This window comes from Culex quinquefasciatus, chromosome 3, assembly GCF_015732765.1.
Source record: "Culex quinquefasciatus strain JHB chromosome 3, VPISU_Cqui_1.0_pri_paternal, whole genome shotgun sequence".
In the NCBI taxonomy this organism is placed as follows: domain Eukaryota; kingdom Metazoa; phylum Arthropoda; class Insecta; order Diptera; family Culicidae; genus Culex; species Culex quinquefasciatus.
The window spans coordinates 157,156,549-157,173,489 of NC_051863.1; the positions used below are offsets into that span (position 1 = coordinate 157,156,549).

The 16,941-nt window shown below is 40.6% G+C and overlaps 4 protein-coding genes across 6 annotated transcripts; 2 read left to right on the top strand and 2 right to left on the bottom strand.

The window, feature by feature from the left end:
- The first annotated feature begins 3,439 nt into the window (after positions 1-3,439).
- On the top strand, positions 3,440-9,314 carry LOC6036279 (polyadenylate-binding protein 2). Of its 3 annotated transcripts, none has more exons than XR_005278568.1 (5): positions 3,440-3,605; positions 3,814-3,909; positions 3,973-4,514; positions 4,682-4,857; positions 9,076-9,314. XR_005278568.1 is itself a non-coding variant. In XM_001846293.2 (4 exons), exons 2-4 carry the CDS (start codon positions 3,829-3,831, stop codon positions 4,722-4,724), a joined length of 666 nt encoding a protein of 221 aa, XP_001846345.2. In that variant the 5' UTR covers positions 3,440-3,605; positions 3,814-3,828; the 3' UTR covers positions 4,725-4,865. The 3 variants fall into 3 exon arrangements, 1 of the variants encoding a protein (XP_001846345.2); XR_005278569.1 differs by having other exon boundaries at positions 3,819-3,909; XM_001846293.2 differs by lacking the exon at positions 9,076-9,314 and having other exon boundaries at positions 4,682-4,865.
- Positions 9,315-10,029: 715 nt separating this feature from the next.
- Positions 10,030-11,343, bottom strand: LOC6036278 (SAGA-associated factor 29). The gene is made up of 2 exons (XM_038265552.1): positions 11,183-11,343; positions 10,030-11,125 (listed from the first exon to the last, which is right to left on the bottom strand). Exons 1-2 carry the CDS (start codon positions 11,219-11,221, stop codon positions 10,292-10,294), a joined length of 873 nt encoding a protein of 290 aa, XP_038121480.1. The 5' UTR covers positions 11,222-11,343; the 3' UTR covers positions 10,030-10,291.
- Positions 11,344-11,465: 122 nt separating this feature from the next.
- Positions 11,466-13,068, top strand: LOC6036277 (E3 ubiquitin-protein ligase TRAIP). The gene is made up of 2 exons (XM_001846291.2): positions 11,466-11,690; positions 11,752-13,068. The coding sequence occupies exons 1-2, from the start codon at positions 11,578-11,580 to the stop codon at positions 12,986-12,988; spliced, it is 1,350 nt and encodes a 449-aa protein (XP_001846343.1). The 5' UTR covers positions 11,466-11,577; the 3' UTR covers positions 12,989-13,068.
- On the bottom strand, positions 13,057-16,382 carry LOC6036276 (selenocysteine-specific elongation factor). The gene is made up of 2 exons (XM_038261619.1): positions 16,271-16,382; positions 13,057-14,609 (listed from the first exon to the last, which is right to left on the bottom strand). Exon 2 carries the CDS (start codon positions 14,602-14,604, stop codon positions 13,066-13,068), a length of 1,539 nt encoding a protein of 512 aa, XP_038117547.1. The 5' UTR covers positions 14,605-14,609; positions 16,271-16,382; the 3' UTR covers positions 13,057-13,065.
- Positions 16,383-16,941: the final 559 nt, after the last annotated feature.

A 16,941-nucleotide genomic window follows, 5' to 3' on the forward strand; every position in this document is an offset into this window, starting at 1 on the left:
GAGGAAGGCAAAACATCCACTGACGTGAGCAGGATAGACTCTTTGTTAACAAACTCGCATTGACCCCTTTACATTGTTTTCCTTAAAATAAATGATGTTTTGCAAAGCTTTGAAACAATATTGTTAACTGGCAATTGTTAAAACATTTTGTTTTTGACTTCCTCACCTGAGGAAAGGCTATAAAATCACTTGGAAATTAAACTTCTTAATTTGACGTCCTAGACCCATCTATCGACTCAGAATCAAATTCTGAGCAAATGTCTGTGTGTGTGGTGGGATGTTGATTAAAAATTGTCACTCGATTATCTCGACATTGACTGAACGGATTTTGTCCGTTTTGGCGTCATTCGATCCGTCTTGGGGTCCCATAAGTCTCTATTAAAAATCATGCAGTTTAGTTAAGTACTTCAAAAGTTATGCTTAAAAAACGATTTTAACAAAAGTCCGGAAGATTGTAAAAAGGTTGGTTTTTGTAAGAAACCCCGTCATGCTATACATTTTCAGAAAGGTTTTAAAAGACATTTCCAACGCGTCCAAGACATTGAAGATCTGACAAATCTATCAAAAGTTATAAGCACTTAAGTGTTATTTACACGCTTTTTGGAGGCCGGATCTCAGATATGTTGATGAAAACGTTGTCCGGATCTCTCATGCAACCTATCGTTGGATAGGTATTCAAAAGACCTTTCTAACGCGTTGAACGCGTTGAACATTGAAGATCTGACAACCCTATCAAAAGTTATAAGCACTTAAGTGTTATTAAAGCACTTTTTGCATTTTGGATAGCACCCTTTACATGTGAGGAAGGCGCCAACCACCTAAGGGTGGATTAAGTAACGATTTTTTTTGCAATGGAGTTAAATATACCTTTTTTCGGTCCGTTTCTATTATTGGCTTATCAGAAATTTGAAAATGTATTTGTACAGCTTGACTATTCCAAAGTAATGAATAACTCAAATAAAAGTGAGCAATCAACTTTTTATTGTTGATGCAAAAGTGACGAGAATAGTTAGAAAAGCTTAGTATGACGAAAATAAGTATATTTTACCGAGTAACATATTTCTTTTCAATTTCTCCATAGAGATTTGATTATGCGGAGTTAGTTTTTTTTTCGATTAATAGGGTCCTAAAGTCCTACGTTAATTTTTATGCACAACGATAAAAAACACGATTAAAAACAATGTTTGATCATTTTTGATCAAATTGATTTACTAGACAACATTTTTTCGATGTATCAACTATGGTCCCCTTGGAACGAACTGTCAAGTAGAACCTATTCTGTCAAGAAGGGCCGCGAAGTTATTTTTCTAAATTGATTTAAAAATCCTCTTTAAATCCTTTGTGGTCGTACAAAAGGACATTGTATTCAGAAAAATAAGCTTTATTGTTGTGAACAATAATATAATATACGAACTTTGTTCTTTTTTTTAAATGAAAGATCCAATTTAAACTAAATTTGTTTTTGTTTTTTTTTTGCTTTCTGGGTGTTTTTAAAACCGCATTGAGTTATAGATATTCAAAAATAACCAAATGCAAAAAAAAAATTTATTGGGGGTTTCGGATTTTAAGCTTTATGATTTTTTTTATTTTAAGATTGTTATTTTTTTTCAACTTGTGGAAATTAGTTTTTTTTTTTTGCATTTTCAAGATGTGGTGAAAGGTGAACCAAAAAAGCAGTACACAACCGATTGAACCCGAACCAAGCAGCAGCAGCAGTAAAAGCAACAACAGTAAACCAGAACAAAATGCAATGGAAACAAGTGAAATTGACGACGAAGACAACGATGGATTCGAGACCGTGCTTTCTAAGCACTCCCGCCGCAGGAAGCGCTTACAGGCATATTTGGACGCGGAAGACGAACTAACAAAAAAAACGAAGAGAGATGGCTGCAGAAGAAACAGATGAAGAAGATGAAGATGTCATAAAAGCAAAATATTATAAGAAAAAGTGCTGTGAGATAACTTCTAAATCCCTGGAAGAAGAGGACGAAGATAAAATTGAAGAACTTGATAATTCACTCTTTAAATATTCCGCTAAATATTTGAAACATAGACAGAAATCATTAGAAAAAAAAGCACGGTAATAATTATTGAAGTGATTTTAAACTCTGTAATCTTTCCTCTTTCACTATCCACCTTGAAGAGATGAATGCACAATGGTGTAAAGTTTCTATAATAATAATAATAATAAAAAAGATGTTCTAAATTTTGAATATTTGTATTTTAGTTTTTTTTTATTTTTAAGTTTTCAATTCAATTTATATTTTTTTAACTTTTTGAATACTCTTTTAATTTGAATGAAAATATTGAAAACTTGTATTTTTAATTCATTTTCTTATCTTAAACATTCTATATATAACAAAAAAATCGACAGTTTTGTTCGAACGCGAAGGTTCTTACTATAAAAAGTGACAACTTGCGAAACTCTGGAACCGATACAGGAGGCTGATTAAGCTAAAAACGTAAAGAAATGAAAAATTTGTTATTGAACACCAAATTCAGATTAAGATTTCCATTTAATCTATTTTTCCTTAAAATTCTTTAGGGAAAATTGGGAACATATGGACCTCTAAAGGAAAGTGGTCAAGAACCAGGTTCACGAACAGCAGAACAAAGGGAGAGTGAGATAGAGATTTCTTGGGGCTTTTCTTCACTTTCTCTGGCTTGCTTTCACTACCGCTGCTGTCCATAAAGGAGGTATTAGACTACGGCATATAAACAAACAAACAAACTCTCCCTTTTTCGTGTTTGACAGAAATTTCTGCAAACTGAGCAGGAAAGGTGTCAAAATGTGCGAGTTTGTTTGTTTGCCATAGCTTTCATGTCGAAAATTTACTAACACATTTACACACACCTTTAAGTGCCACCGAAGTTGGTTTGTTTGCATCAGAATCTGCTTTCTCTCATATAGCTGGTTTTTAAGGCCTACTGCCCGATGACAGCCAACATATTTCGCAGGGACATTGACAGGTCAAGCACGGAGAGTTCGTCACCTTTGAGTTAAATTTTATTGTTTTACTGGGTCTAGAAAGCCTTATCCTAATGAGAAATGTAATGACCAGATCAGTCTGATGATTGAATAAAATCGGTCTTACAAGGGCCGATCGGGGCGTTAAATTTCTCAGCGGGATTTGGATTTCAAAGACAAGAATTTCAATTAAAATAAATTAAACGAAAAATATAAGTTTATTAAATTAATGTTCAGGCATTGAGTTTAGATAAAATAATCACTATCCGTGTTTTATGTCCTAATTTTGCTTCGGTAAAATTTGCTGCTTGGCTGGCATGACTTTTCAAACTTTTCAAAATCTTCCATTTCAAAATCTCACAGTCCTACCCCCCACCGAGTCTTCGCCACCACACCGGATACGTTACGTGGCGTTACGCTCTCTATCGCGCCGTCTCTTTCGCCGCGGCCTGGTAACCGCACATCAGCCATCGCCGCCAAAGCCAGCCAATTCAGCTAGTGTCAGAGTGAAGAAGCGGGTGGTGTTTGTTCAAGTGAAGCATTTTTTGCGGCCTTTTGCAGCAAATTACACGAAATTCGGCTCCAAACTATCACGAAACCGGTGCCGGGCACTCGTGTCACAAGAGAAAGCTAAAAGGTACGTGGGAATGGTGTTTTTCGGGGGTGAAATTCGGATTTGAAAAAGTGGCTTCCGAGCGAGGGTGCTTTTTTTTCGGTGGTTGGCGGCCATTGCCGTTTTCGTGCGGCGTCATCAATCATTGACGGGCTCTGCTGTCATCATCAGTGTGTGTTGATGCGCGATTGTGTGCGTGTGAGTAACGCTTGTTTTGTTGATGTTTTGGCAGGACAGAAGCGCGACGATGGCCGACGAAAGTCTTTTGAACGATTCCAACCTGGGTGCGCTCGGATCGAACGACGACGACTCGGAACTGATCATTGAGGTGAGAATTTGAGGTTTTTTTTTGGATTGTTTAATGTTTGATTGTTATGGCTTTATTATTCAGGATGATTACCTGAAAGGAGCCGAGATGCAAATCGATCCCGAGCTGGAGGCCATCAAGGCCCGCGTCAAAGAGATGGAAGAGGAAGCAGAAAAGTTGAAACAGTTGCAGTCCGAGGTTACCAAACAGATGACCCTGGGCTCGCCAACGGGGGCCACCCCGATCATGAGCGCCGAAGAAAAGGCCGAAATCGACAATCGGTCGATCTACGTTGGCAACGTAGATTACGGTGCGACGGCCGAAGAGCTGGAGGCACACTTCCACGGCTGTGGAACCATCAACCGAGTCACAATCCTGTGCAACAAAGCGGACGGCCATCCGAAGGGCTTCGCCTACATCGAGTTTGGCTCGAAGGAGTTTGTCGAGACGGCGCTCGCGATGAACGAAACGCTGTTCCGGGGCCGCCAGATCAAGGTCAACCCAAAGCGCACCAACCGGCCCGGTATGTGCACCACCAATCGATTCCCGCGGGGCATGCGAGGCCGAGCCTCGCGCGTCTCCCGTGCCTGCTGCTACGGAGCCCACCGAGGAACACGAAGGCCAGCGTACGTACCTTACCAAAGTCCCAGACAAAACTAGCCAAAACCAACACCACCACCTACCTCTTTCTACTTAGTAGTATTTTGAAAAATAAAAAAATATTTTCCGTTTTCGTTTTCCATCCGATTTGTTGCTATTTTGTTCGCGTGACCCGAATTCAACCATCATCCAGTCGCGGATACCGAGGACGAGCCACGTTCTACACACCTTATTAGGATTAAATCACACAGAGAGAATCAGAGAGCGAGAAAGCCGCGTCGACATAAACACTGACGATTTAGAGTTTAGAGAGAGTTTGCAACCCTTACATTTAAACACACGCATCTGCCTCCACGGTGGCAGTTAGTGGTAAGTAATCGGTCAGTCCGTTTTTTTTTTCGTTTCACACTCTCTATTGTTTCTGGCCCGATTTTGCGCGTTTGATTCTTCGCCCGACAAGCAGAGACAAATAGCAAATTTTAAAATTCTTCTGTGATTACGACCTCCTACATCTGTTATCATCTATCTTTAGTTCTGTTTTTGTAGCGTTGGTTCTAAACTATTGTACAAAAATGCCTTCGCTGTGTAGGTTAGAAATTGCAATGGTAGATTTTAGTTCGATTTTCGTAGTTAGTTGCTTACTTTTGGGTTTTTTTTGTTTTACTTTCGTACTAGTTAGCCTCTTAATCAGAAGTACGGGATTTCGCTGTAATAAATGCACGTTTTAATATTTATAGAATGGTTGGTATTATGATCTGTTTGGCTGTATTACTGAAATTTGACCCCAAACCAAAACCTTAAAAAATATAGAAATTTTTTGCAAATTATCTTTTGCCATCAAAAATATATAAAAAAATATTTACTTTTTTAAAATTATTTATTCAACGTCAAAATATATCGTCGCTTGTGTGCTGTTAAAAAAATAGGACGATTCACTAGCAGCACACAAGCGACAATATTGGGTGGCCACTGGAGTCGGAAAATCCCGGGAAAAGTCGAGAATTTGCAATGTTTTGTTTGTTCACAAAGTGTCGAGAATCTGAAAAGCAGGTTAAACTTTGTTAATAAAATTTTAAGTTATGAAAATAAAACCTTTCACGTGCTTCCTCTTGTTCGTGCGCAATTCACCACGAAAGCCGGAAATGGATTTCATTTGTATTTTTTGAAAAGGCTGAAAATTTGAAGGGGCTTCTGCATCCTACGTTAGCTGCACATTTTGCATCTTACGTTAGCTCATACAAGTCTGCTTACAATTGTGGCAGCTATCCACACAAAAATGGTATGTAAAAATTCAATATCTGTATCTCGGGAAGACATTTCAGATCGAGTTTGTGTCTTCGGCAAAGTTGTCTGTAGTAAAAGGTACAGTCCAGGCTCGATTATTTGAAATTTCGATTATTTGAAGGATTGTATGGGACTTCAAATAATCAAATCATAACCAAAAAAAAAAAAATTTTTCCGCATTTTTTAATTTTCTTGGTTTTAATTTTAGGTTCGAGTTTTGTGACCCCACTTTATTCATATTTCAATATTTGATTGCCTTTTAAAATAAAAAGTGCATTTTTCACCGCCGTTTTGGCCACCATCTTGGATTTAAGGCCTTCGGATAATCGAATCTGGACTGTAGTCAAGGACGTATTACACTATGACAAACAAATGAACAAACTCACAAACAAACAAACTTTTTGACACTTAGGCAGTTTGACTGCATTTGTTTGCAGAAACATCAACCTGCATACATTTTGCTTGGTTTGCGAGTTTGGCAAACTGACAAACACAAAACATAGTCTTTGTCATAGTCTAATACCTTTTTCAGATTCAGATAAAAAAAGGCACTCTAAAAAATACATAAAGTTTTTTTTTGAAAAGGTCCTATAAGCTATTGTGTTTCATATGTTTATAGGAATATAATGAAAAGAAAACACTAGATGTATTTTTTTTTGTTTTTTTTTTAAGTTGTATTTTCAGAATCCGTACCCAGAGTTTTTTTTTTTTTTTTTAAAAGGACCAATAAACTATTGTCTTTCATATGTTTATGGGACCTAATAAAAAACTCTAAGTATGTTTATATTTTCGATCTTTTTAAATATGTTTTAGGGAAAACACGGGCAGAAATTTTGTCGCTTATTCCTGCATTAAAAAAAAAGTGAATTAAAAATATATAAAAATGGAAGTAAAAAAAAATAAAAATATTACAATATTTTTAAGTGAGATTAGAAAATTCGCAATTGGGTCCTAAAATGAAGCTTAAATTTCCGATATTATTGTTCACAACCATAAAGCTTATTTTTCTGAGTACTAAGTGCATCTCCAGCGCGGGTAGCAAACATTGAAGCAAATCAAATTAGCACCCGACGTCAATCCCACCGCTGTACCTGTCGCGGTAGCAAATTTGCTCTCAGTTCTTCGGGATTTCTGCTGCTGGTTTGCTACTGTGGCAAATGGAATGATGCACGGAAAAAAAAATTGTTTTTTGTGTATAAATTTTTTTTTAAATTAAAAAAATATAAAAATTTCAAATTAAAACAAAAAAAATAAAGAAAATTTAAAAAAATAAAAAAAATATCAAAAATTAAAAAAAAATTAAAATTGAAAAAATCAAATACTTCATAAAAATTAATTAAAAGATTTAAAAAATAAAAAGATTTAACGTGAAGACTTCCATCATTGTCATGATTTTTCGTTCAAAGATATAAATTTTGCGTCGCTTTCAATATTTTGACAAAATTCCTTCAACAAGTTGTTTAGAATAGTGCCCTACACATGCTGATTCCTTTTGGTAACGATTATCCCATTCCTTGTAAAGTTATGGAAATCGTCATTAATCAATGACTGCCAAGTAGGACGTCAATGACTGTGCCACAAAATTTTATAAATTTTGAAGCACATTTGATTTAGATCAAAAATTCTTTTAGTGGCTTCAAAAGGTAACAACCGGCACATGCTGATTCCTTTTGGCGCTGAAATTCGTAAAATTGAATTTAATACAGAATATTTTATAGTGATGATCAATTTTCTTCGAAAATGATCAACGGCTTCACCTTAAAAAAATTTAAAATATTTAAAAAAAATTATGAAGACTCGAGGGCAAACTCGAGAGCAAATTTGGTGGGAATCAAATCGGGTAGCAAATAGTTTAACTTTCGACATTTTCGAAAAGTGAAATTCTTTGAAATTTTCAATAGGATTAAATAGTTTAATAAACTTTTAGTATTTCTAGGCATGAATCAACACATAATTATTGATTTTGAAGGTAAACGAGAGCATAAAATGATAAAAACTCATATTTGCCCCCCGCGGTGGGCTTGCTTCGGTGGCAAATGTGCTACCCTAGCGGTGTGGATGACGGAGTTTTTTCAAGGTGCCAAATTTGATCTCGGTATTCATGAGCCGGGTGCAAATTTGATTTGCACCCCAGCGCTGGAGATGCCATAAAAATCAATTTGTTAAAAATTAACCTCGCGGCCCTTCTTGACAGAAAATTGATTCATCTAAACAATGTTGTTATGTCATTTTTTTAACATTTAAAATAAAAAAAGGTGATGAGAAATAGTTTTAAATTGTGTTTTTTTTTTATCAATGTACATACAAATTTACATAGGGTGTAGGACCCAGTTACAGTTCAGACTCGATTATCCGAAGTGTGGATTATCCTTAGGTTTTTATAAAAATCAAATCATGAAATCAAATTCGAGTTCTGCGTTTCCATTCTAGTCGATTTTGAATAGTTGACTGTCTATCAAATTGCAAAATGCATTTTTTTATATTGAATTTACATTTTTTTTATCATTTTAGCGAAGTTTGTGGAGCGTTCTTTTAATCTTTTATGAGTGATAGAAAAAAACTATCAATTGATGAATCCTGCACTAAAATATCTGAAAGTATAGTGACCGAGCTTGCGAGTTCTCTTCTTTTGTCTCGTGATTGTCACCAAGGTTATTCTCTTTCTATCACTCCTTCTCTGTTCCTCGTACACGCACACTCGCCGAAGATTCTTTTGTTTTCTCATAAAACCGCAACGAATGAACGCGAGGCGGGGATTGGGAACTGACTCAACGTAAGTTCCGTTAAACTGCATTGGCAAATTTTGTTTTGTGGTGGCTTTTGCTGCTACGAGGGGGAAGATAATCTCACACGAGATTGTGAGTAGAGACCCTAAATAGGGAGACTGGTCTAAGCTTGCTAAATCGATCTAGCAACGTATGTTTTGAGCTTGGCAACACTGATAAGTTTTGCTGGGCGTAAAGGCAAATGCTCGTTTGGATACGTCAAACTCGCGTCTGTTTGGGTACGTCAAATTCACTTCGTCCAGTCTCCCTATTTAGGATCTCTAATTGTGAGTATAGAAACATGAGTGATCTCTTGATGCTGAGAATTTGAGAGTCCACTGGTCGTCAAAATAGTAATTTTTAATTCCTGCAAAATTTTAAGTTCAGCTAATAATGACTAGTAGCATGACCTTTCTTCTACGTTTGTGTATATTTATTTTCCTCTTTTTATTTTGTTCATTCATCACTTTCTTTTCGTCTTTATTTTTCAAACTTTTCTCTGTGCAATTGAATATATCGTTTCGTTGATGTTTTACAGATTATTATTGTATTATATAAATACACAAATCTTTTCAAAAAACATTATTTGTCTTCAAACTTTCTCATTCAAAATACCTTAACAAGATGCACGATTGCAAAAAAAACTCGCGCCTTTAGCCGCGAAATCCAGATAAAATTCCCAACCCAACCATTGAGCTAAACTTAACCGGAAGCCATTTGCCAGCGCATTGAAAATAATGTTTTTTGAACTTGTTCAAAAAAAGCAGATTGCCACAAGAAAAAAATAACGCAAAAAAGCCTGCTCATCAAAAGATACAAAAAAAGATGCGGATTCAAAAAAATAACGGCACAAAAGATGGCAAAAAAATTAAAAAAATATGGGAAAAAAGATGAGCAGAGATCCGCCACCACGAAAAAAAAAAAACTAAAAATGAGAAAAGAAGACAAATGATACAGGAGCAAAAGAACGAAAAGATTCATCCGGAGCGAAAAGAGGACGCGGAGCCCACAAAGAAAAAAAAAGAAGGAGCTACCTACAATTCACAGAGAGAAAAAAAAGAGTAACAAATCAGAAGAGAAGATAAAAATGGAAGAAAATATTTTTTGAAAATCGATGGATAAAAAAAGTGAAAGAAAAACGTTAGTTTTTTTGTCGGATGTGAAGAGTATCACGGCCTTGCACGGATTGGGTGGAAATTGAATTAGAAGAAAAGCATCACGCAGAAAAATAAGGCATATTTGAATCAACAAAACGTTTTGTAGATTTGAAAATCAAGATTTTTGTTGAATCAACGCTAAACGTCAAAGCAATTTTTTCAAAACAACAAATAATTTTTGTGGAATCAAGGTTTGTTTCAACGCAAAATCGGCGTTGATTATATTCAACAAAAATTTTGTTGAATCAAACCTCGTACAGGCTGATTCTTTTGTATAAAATAAACTGATTTTGTTTTTTTTTGGACTAGGGATTGTCCTGTTTTTAGGAATATTAGTGCGATGAAATTGTGAGTAAATTACGTTTATTTCAGACAAGAGTTTACAATAATTTAGTTATGCATACTGATAGCAATATTCGAAGTGTTTTAAAATTGGCCATCCATCATAAACGTGTCCATCAGGCTTTCTTCCTTTCCAACGGAGGACATTCCCGTTGGCCCACTGACGGTGGACATCGCACCCGCAGCTGCGTTCCCGCCCAAAGTAGAAGAAGAAGCATTTGCCGCCGAAGTCGTGGTTTGCGCGGACGACTGCTGTCAGGAGCTTCCGGATACCTTCTTGTTCTGCTTGATGGCAATCACGTACCGCTGGGCAACGAACAGCGGCGGAGAGTAGCCGTCCGCGTAGGTCGGATCCTCGAACAGCACCTCGTACTCTTCGTTGGCCGTTTGGGGCTGGGAGTTGATGACGGCCTTGTAGAAGCAGGTGGTCTGCGGGTAGAGCGCCATCACGGTGGTCCCCTTGGGAAACAGTGCCTGGCCGTCCGTTTCCGGGTTCGCACGCATCAGCGGCAACGGAACAATCCGCCGTTTGCTAAGGATGTGACGATCTTTTTGCTCTTCGTCAATGTCGTCCACCTCGTACTTGCTGGCGTTCGCCAGATACTGCACGACTTCGGCCAGGATCCAGTTTTCCTCGTTTTCAACGCCCTTGACAAGGGCCGCCACCATGTCTCCGGGTTTGGCCACGTAATTGTTGTCGGCCGGAATGCTGCCGCACAGCGGAGGTATCTTCTCGCCCACTTTGCTCACAAAAAGCGGCAACGTTTGGGCGGAAATCTGCAGCATCTTCATGAGAGCTCCGCGCCGGATGGTCTCCTTGTTGCCGGCATTTCGCGCCTGAATGCGGCGCTCGTTCCGGATGTTGCGGATGTCCTGAATCTTGGCAAGTGCCTGGCGAATTAGCGCCTCCTCCTGGATGGCGTCCTGAATTCCGACCTTGTAGTGCGCCTTTAGTTTATGGGTCAACGCGGGGGATTTGTCCTCGCCGGACGCCTTGGTCAGCTGGATTGCCTTCACGATGTTGGGTTCGTTCCGCTTGCGCTCGGTTTCGATCTCATAAACCAGCGATTTCAGCGAGCGGAGGCGATCCTGGAAGGGATTTGCTGATAACTGTTGATTAAAAAACAAATTTTATATGAATCTTACCTGCACCTGCAGCATTGCTTGCTCTGCAGTTAGAGGCATCCTGAAACGAGATCCTCCGAATGATTTTTGCGTTGAATTCTCGAAAATTGGTTTTTAAATTTTAGTTTTGGTAAACAAATTTCGCTCAACAATTTTTGTCAACAACTCATGAGTTGCAACTGCCAACCAAACTGTTCTACAACTTTGGTGACAGTTGAAACATTTCAAACCGAATGTTTTACACGTTATTGTGTTGAATTTCCCTCACACAAACTGCCAACCCCACATCAGCGTGTAGCTCAAGAGCTTGACGTTTCGCGCGAGCGCGCAGCAGTTTGTAAACATTGGTCGGCGATTTCTAACTCTGGTCGCGAAAATTTGCTGTAAAACAATTAAATCGATTTTAATGCCCCACCATGAATTTAACTTGCGCGATTTGTTCGGACCTGCTGATGCCGTCGGACGACATCCACATGACGCCCTGCGGTCACGCGTTTCACTACGCTTGCTTGCTGCAGTGGCTTCAGAGGTGAGTTGCGATTTAGCTCCTTTCAAGAAATCTCACGAAACGGATTGAATTTGGGTTGCAGGTCGAAAACGTGTCCCCAGTGCCGGAACAAGTGCCACGAGAAAAGTTTGATCAAGGCGTACTTTAATGTGGCTGTGAGCGACGACAGCACGGCCGAGGACAGCGCAACGCTGCTGCACAAGCTGGACAATCTGACGCTGGCCGTTAGGGAAAAGGACAAAAAGATAAAAGAGTACGAGGATAAGGCGGAGACGGACAAGGGGGACCGGAAGAAGATGAAAAAGATTATCAAGGGGTTGGAGGAGTTGGTTCAGAAGAAGGATTTTACGTTGATGGCTTACACGCAAGAGCTGGACATGCTCCGGCTGGACCGGACTCACATGCTGAAGCTGCAGAAAGAGCTGAAAGAGTTGAAGAGCAAGATGGATTTGATGTCCACGGTGGAGCACGTGATAACGGCCACGGCGCAGGAGGTTGAGGAGATGATAGCGAGCGATAACGATTTGCGCACGTTGGCCGTGCTGGTGGCCTCGCTGAAGCGTGAACTGAAGGTCAGCGAAGGTCGGTGCCACGAAATGCGTGACCGGATCAAGTACGTTCAGAAGGATCTCTCCAACGAGAAGAATAGGAGGAAAGACCTGGAGGAGAAGCTGTCGACGGCGGACAGCGAGCTGTACCGGTTGGAGCAGGAGGTGAAACGGCTGGAGAAGAATGCGGCGGCAACGGGGGACGCTTCAAGCGAGTCGGACTCGGTTGTGCTGAACACTCCGGATCAGCCGCCCAAGCGGAAGCGTGGCGTTGCCGATTTGGACCAGAGCACGCCGATGTCCGACAAAGTGCGCAACATCATGGCGTCCGACTCGCCCTACCTCAACATCAAAGCGAGCAGCATCGGGCTGGTACCGATTATGCGGGCCGGCCTCAGCTCAAGCGCCACGGCTGCCAAGTCATCAAGCGCAGCTAGCAGCACGCTGACCAAAACTCAAAGTGACCTTAGCGACAGGTTCTCGATCATGCGCAATCCGAGACTCGCGGCGAGGACGACCGCGTTGCCGCCAAACAAAAATCTCGTGTTCAACGGATTGGGAGGTTCGGAGAGGAAGGAAAATTTTCCCGGATTTCCGGCACGCAAGGAAACGCTGCCGGCAGCGGTGCCGGTTAAGCCGTCCACGTCTACGACGGTAAGTTTGAGCAAGCGGGTTAAAACGGGTAAACTTACGCGCCATCCGTCGACGACCAAGTTTTCAACGGCCCAGCAGATGATGGACGATTTCTTACTGCCCGATGATGATGACTGAGCTTGTTTTAGGCAAAATTGTACATTTTTAAGTTTGGAATGATGATGGAATAAATAGTTGACGCAACATTTACACTTCTACTGAACAATTTTATTGCCACCATCTTTCTGGAACATAAACTTTTTGTATTTCACCTCAACCGTCACCTGTTCGCCCTTCTGCTTCAACCTACTCATCGTCTCCTCCCGCAGCCGGTCCGTTAATCTTAACCGCACCTTCGACCCGGCACCAAACGTATCGCCAATTAAGCCACCCTCCCCGGTGTCAAGCGTCGCTGCGAGACCCACAAATGCTTGCCTATTATTGCCTTCTTTTTTGAACAACCCGCTAACAATAACCTCCTCGTCGCTGACGACCCTCTGAACCACTCCGACCTTCCGTTTCTCCTTGTAGATGTTTAGCTTTGGCAGAAATTCGGCGTGGAACTCCTTTTCGTTGGTGCAGCAATGCGCGAGATGGCCATAGAAAGCCAACCGGCAGGTGTTCGAGTGGATGTCGGTGTCCAGCCGGGAACCGATGACCAGCGCGTTAGGGGCCGCTTGAATCGGTCGCTCGAATTCGATCAAGATGATGATGAACGCGTTCGAGTCTTCCGGTTGATTATCATCAAGTTGCTCGACGAGCTCATGCTGTGACGTTTGTCCTTTGAGCAGCGTTATTTTGCCCATTACGGTCTCGTGGCCACAGGTGATGTGAAACTTGGCCTTGTCCTTCAGTGGTCCCTTAAAGTACTTGATGCGGTTCAAACGGAACGCTGCCGCGTACACATTCATCACGTAACCAGGTCGGCACAACAAGCCTCGTTCCAGCAGCTTTGGATCGAACTGGGTTATGCAGATCCCCACGCGATCACCCTGGCGAGCGATCTGCTGGCTTTGCTTGAACATCTGCATCGATTTGACCTTCTTGACAACCTTCAAACTAGGTATCTCCACATCCTCGTTCAACCGTATCTGCCCCTGCAGCACAGTCCCAGTGCAGACAGTTCCTTGCCCTCGAATCCCAAAGCAATGATCAACCGCAAACAGAAAGGGCAATTCAAAATTCCGCTCCGGAACAAACGCCAACCCTGTCAAGACATCCAAAAACCGATCCAAATTCAAACCACTCCCCGCCGAAATCTCCACGATCGGCGACCCAGCAAAAACGGTCTTCTCCAACGCCGCCCCAACGCCTCTCTTCATCTTCTCAACGATCTTCCCCCGTTTCCCCTCCTCAACCGTGTCCACCTTGTTCAGCGCCACAACCATCCTCCGGCAGGTCAGCTCTCCAATCACCAAACATTCAGCCGTTTGCGTTTGAATGCCCTTCCCAATATCCACCACCAGCACCATCATGTCGATGATCTGCGCTCCCCCAATAATCGTCCTAATCAAGCTGGAATGCCCGGGGCAGTCCACGAACGTAAACTGCAGCTTTTCGTCGCTTCCCGATTGAAGGCGCGAAGGAAGGTCCACCTGGAGCGCGCTGAAACCGAGATCCAGCGTTATGCCACGTTGCTGGGACTGGGGGTTCTTGTCGAAGGCGGCCGTGCTGGCTATTGCGCTCAGCGCTTTCGCCAGCGTCGTCTTGCCGGAATCGACGTGGCCCAGGATGCCCACGTTTAGGTTGAGCATGGCGTCTGTGGAATGGAATAATTTCAGAGATTATAAAATTTATTATGCATAAGTTGTCTAAGCTTAACGATTTTCGTTATTTGTTTAAAGATTGCAAGCTTAAAAAACATTTAATAAAAAAAGTTTGAACTTGAGAGACCACCCATGACTATCACAAGGGTCTACAAAACTTAAATAGGTAACAATCGTTGACCACCAGCGGTGCCTGCCGTGTCTGTTGGTAGATCTCGAGTGTATCCAGCTTTTTAAGCGAAAATGGCGTTCGAATGGTGAACGCCCGAAATGTCAAAATCACGCAGTGGTACCAACATTACGAAAAAAGTGTGCCATGGCATGACAGAAGCATTTTTTTCTAATGTTGGTGCTATTGCGCGATTTTGACATTTCGGACGTTCAACATTCGAACGCGATCTTCGCTTAAAAACCTGGATAGTAGTTAATGTAACAAGGTACAAAAAGTAGATTTTTTCAGCATGAATCGTACAGTTATCCAACGAGATTTGCCGAGTTGCATAAATACGACGAGTGCTAAAAAAATCAACTTTTGCAACAAGTTCCATACAACATTTTTGCAATTCCGAAAAACACCCTTTGAATAGAATTGTAAGTCAACTGTCTATGTGTTAAGTCAATTCACAACAAAACAATATTGAAAAGTATAACTTTTCGATACTAGTGCTGAAAAGTTCAACTTCTCAGCACCGATTTCAATTCTGAAAAGTAGAAAATTTAATTTTCAACACTTGTATAGGGGAACAGCATCTAATTCTGTAGGGATTATGGGTTGCAGGATTGAATATGTAATAAATTATTAAATGAGTATTTATTATAAGATTGATATAATTCATAAATAAGAGTTAAGAGCGCAACAAAAGTGCGCACCTTCATGAATATTGCCTTGTTAGCTAATTGTGGATTGAGTGCGAGAGCGCGCTAGCGAGCTGCGAGAGAGAACAACGAGCGAGAAAACAACGAGATGCGCGCGGCCGGCGAAAGAGATAATGAAGATTGTCAAATCAGTTTTGTGGTTAATTTCTGTGGAATAAGACGTGTTGTTTGTTAATTGCAAAATATCTGTGTTTTTATTATAAAAGAAAGTCCCCGATCACGACAAATTCCAGCGTGCCTCTAATGTTGGCAGGTCAAAACTTTGACATTCAATTAGAGCTAATTAAAAGCGTTTTCAACTGAACTCGAGTGATAAATAGCTCAATAAGAAGTGAGCAAGCAAGTTTCTATCAAAAGTTTTGCAAAATTAGTTGTTTAAATAGTGAAAATCAGCCAATTGGATGGAGTTAGGAGCGAGAGCTTAACCTGCCAAACATACGAGAATTTACCCTACTCGGTGATTGGTCACTTTTTCGTTTGACACTTTTTTAAAGTTTGTACCCAGTTGGTTGGTCAAAGTCAAACTAAAATGTGACGAACTGTCACTTTTTACTCGGGACTCACACTTACTATCATACCAAACGTTTGATAGCGTGTGTGAGTTCCGTGTAAAGAGGGTGTCAAACTAAAAAGTTCGTTTGACAACAGTTGGTGTCAAACCATCGGGGTTTCAGTGTAATTTTAAATATGTTTTTTTACTTTATGCGTCAACTTTTCAATTTAACTTAAATTGTCTTCCTTGATCTGAGCAAAACGTGAAATGAAAACAAAAAATTACCTTTGGCTTTCAGATCACCAGATAACCGGATCTCAATCTTCCTTGAAACGGATCCTGAACGAAAATAAACAAAACGCACTTGTTTTGATCCGGCTCGGGGAGATCAATCAATTCCGTTGCGCGTTAGCTGGCGTTACGAACCACCCACTGGGATCAACGTGGTTGTCAACATTCCTATCCCCCTCCCCAAAACGCACGCTGCCTATCGATAGGCGTTTTCGGGGTTAAATTTCCACCAACAAACTCGACGGTAACATTTCAAAAGGCATCATGTACATTTTGACACTTTCTGGGTTATTGTATATTCTGAAAGTGCTTCTAATAAGCTACCTCTCCACCAAAAATGAGCAAAAGTTACTTCAGTATAGTCTGTTTAATCATGATTTTAAATAAAGTAACATAAACAAAATCTCTGCCATCAGCAGTCCCTGTTTTTATAGCCCTGTCAACCTGTCAAACAAAAGGCTACATAAACCTCGTGACGAAAAAAAAGCAACATGAAAAAAGCGTCATGTACATTCGGCGAAGAAAAACGAATCATAACAAAGCGCCCCCCTCAGTGACAGCAGGGTGATATCGACGTTGGTGATTTCAAAAGAAGTTATGTTAGTTTTTCTCAAATAAAATTACGGAAATAATGTATTATTGAATATAGATGATCAAGTATCAAC